This window comes from Homarus americanus, unplaced genomic scaffold (assembly GCF_018991925.1).
Source record: "Homarus americanus isolate GMGI-L3 unplaced genomic scaffold, GMGI_Hamer_2.0 scaffold9729, whole genome shotgun sequence".
NCBI classification, from domain to species: Eukaryota; Metazoa; Arthropoda; class Malacostraca; order Decapoda; family Nephropidae; genus Homarus; species Homarus americanus.
The window spans coordinates 390,001-392,653 of record NW_024728130.1 but is presented as its reverse complement, the minus strand read 5'-3'; the positions used below and the strand labels follow the sequence as shown (position 1 = coordinate 392,653).

Below are 2,653 nucleotides of genomic sequence, written 5' to 3'. Positions count from 1 at the left end.
GCCTCAGCTGGTGTGTGTGTGTGTGTGTGTGTGTACCAGGTTACAGGCCGGCGAGGTGTTGGAGCTTCATCTTTATTATTTGTTTATATTACCTCCAGTGTTGGTGTCCTATAAACTTAATGTCGTCACTCTCGGCAGGTGCTGCGGCGGCCGGCCAGACTCATCGTATATTTAGTGGCGCAGTGACGGCGGCGAACCTGAGGGTGTCTCGGGGCAAGTGGGGAGCTGTGAGGGCGGGGGCCGCTGGGGGGCGGGGTGGGCAGGCAGGGGGCGCCACACCGAGGTAGCAGCAGCCAGGCGTGCCCGATACCTCACAGTGCCAGCGGGACTGGCGGTGTGAGAGTGTGGTACATGTGATGAGTGAACAAGTCCCGCAGGATGGACATCCACCCGGGACGCCCACCTGGGAACTCACGCCCGAACCTCTCCTGCAGGATCAGGATCAGGACTCTCAGCAGCAGCAGGAAGAGCAGGACCTACTGCAGGCGGGGGATGCTGACGGCGGTTTGAGTACAACTGATGACGACGATCATAGAAAGATGTCTCAGGATTCCTTAATCTCGGCCAGTCCTCGAGGCTCGCCGCTGCTGCAGCCGACGGGTCGTCGACGGTACCAAGACTCAGACTCGTGTCCCAGTGTGTCACCCAGCCCGGACCCTGACTCTCGCCTCATCACCTTCGACTTCAACATGGTGGAGGTCCCCGTGGAGGGTGAGGGCATCTCTGCCGCCCTGCAGACTGAGCGAGAGTTTCTGGACTTCATGTTGTCACTCCCACAAGTACAAAAGGAAGGTCCCGGACGGCCTCTCCTCACACAGAAGGAGAGCCCCGGCAGGTCTCCTCAGGTACAGAAAGAAGGATTTGTTCATAAAGAAGGCCCAGGACAGCCCCCACAGGAAGCGGCATTACCGGTCAGATCTCAACACCGGAGCCCTACACGGGCGCCTGCCACTGTGGGTGGTGTGGTCAACACTAAGGTCGGCCTGGACCACCTCGATAACCTGTGTCGCATGATGGAACAACTTGGTGAACTTCGTGAGCAAAATACTCGTTTACAGCGACGCGTGAACTACCTTGAAGAGCTACAGACTCTTCAGGAAATGCACCGCCACCTTCAGGAAACGTTAGAGGCTCGTCGGTCAGGGCTGGGATTAGGCCCCATCCACCTATCGGACTCTGACCTACACCTGGAGGATGACCGTGAAGGTGGCGGTGGAGAGTTATCCCGCCAGGGGTCCGAGGAGAGCCTGCTGCTGCTCACCCACCGACCACCACACAAAGGTAAGACCCGTCCAGCCCCGACTATGGTTCGCTCTCGCAGTAAATCGGTCGGTACCGACTTACTGAGTACCGACACACAGCCAGTGCCCAAAACAAAGGTGTCGGGATGGAAAAGAGTTAAAGAAGCTCTCAAATGGGAACGTGCCCTCTTACTGCCCCCTGCGCCCACCCCAGCCACCGCCACTAGTGCCCACCACCCCACCACCTCCCCCCAGCCAACACCTAGCCCTCAGCCCACCACACACCACGACCCGTTCTTACGTCCCCCTTCCTCCTCCTCATCGTCCAGCGTCTTGACGGAGGTAATGACGGAGGAGGACCTACTCAACCTCTATCGCCAGGGCTTCGACGAGAGTAAGTAGCCCCTTCCTCTAGAGTAATTGTAATAACCACCACCACCTAACCTAACCTTGCAGAGCCTGACAACATAGACCTTACCACAGCAATTCTAGGAGTCAGGTGAGCTGCTGCTGTATGACTACTGTAATTAAAAATATTCTGCTTAAAACAGCATAATAGATTTGGTGTTACCTTGTTTATGTCTTTGTTTATTTATTGTGTATGGTTTGTTTATTTGTTTATTTATCTTTGTAAGTTATTTGTTATGAGTAAATGGACCCTTGCCATCACAGGAGGAAGCGTTGACAGGTGTGTACAAAAACACACCTGTTGTTATTTTACCGATGTATTTCTTAGCTCTTAAAGACGCCAACATAATATATTTCAAGATATTTCCATTCATTGCGTTTCTTATCTTGGGTTAGGTTAGGTTGAAGTTGGGGTTAGGTTAGGTTAGGTTAGGTTAGGAGGGAATGTGGAGGGCGGAGTTGTACTGTAGGCCTTTTCTTCTTCCTCTTTCCTTTCCTTCCCTTCCTTCCTTCCTTCCTTCCTTCCTTCCTCTCTCTCTCTCTCTCTCTCTCTCTCTCTCCCCAGGTGTGTGTGTACTAGCTACTCTCTCCCGGCTATTTACACCTGTAGAATGTATACTCTTTGTTCGGCTGAGCTATTTTCTGCTCAAGTGACTGTACGATTTTTTTTACCTTTGTTTTGAATGGAGTCATGAGTGAAGTCCTGTGGCTTGTGATGGAATTGTTGTGGTGGTTGTTGTTGTTGTTGTTAGTAGTAGTAGTGGTAGTAGAAGTATTAATTTAAAAAAAATTGGCTAGAGCGCAGGAGGTGGGCGCCTCGAACTGGCTAACTACGTTACCGATAAGGGCAAATGGTTTCAGTCTTAATAAACAAGAATTTACAGATGCCATTGCTCTAAGGTACGGTCGGCCAGTAGAAGGTTTGCCCTCCCAATGCGTGTGTGGCTCTTCCTATGATGGCGATCACGCCATGGTGTGCAAGAAAAGGGGCTTCATATGCATGA

General features: G+C 52.3%; 1 protein-coding gene across 1 annotated transcript in view; it reads left to right on the top strand.

Annotated features, from left to right (window-relative positions):
* Nucleotides 1-279: 279 nt before the first annotated feature.
* LOC121866021 overlaps nt 280-2,653 on the top strand; it is a 36,803-nt gene continuing 34,429 nt past the window's right edge. The window contains exon 1 of the mRNA XM_042365607.1: nt 280-1,635. Coding sequence (XP_042221541.1) covers nt 357-1,635 — 1,279 coding nt within the window. The 5' untranslated portion in view covers nt 280-356. The remainder of the gene's footprint in view (nt 1,636-2,653) is intronic.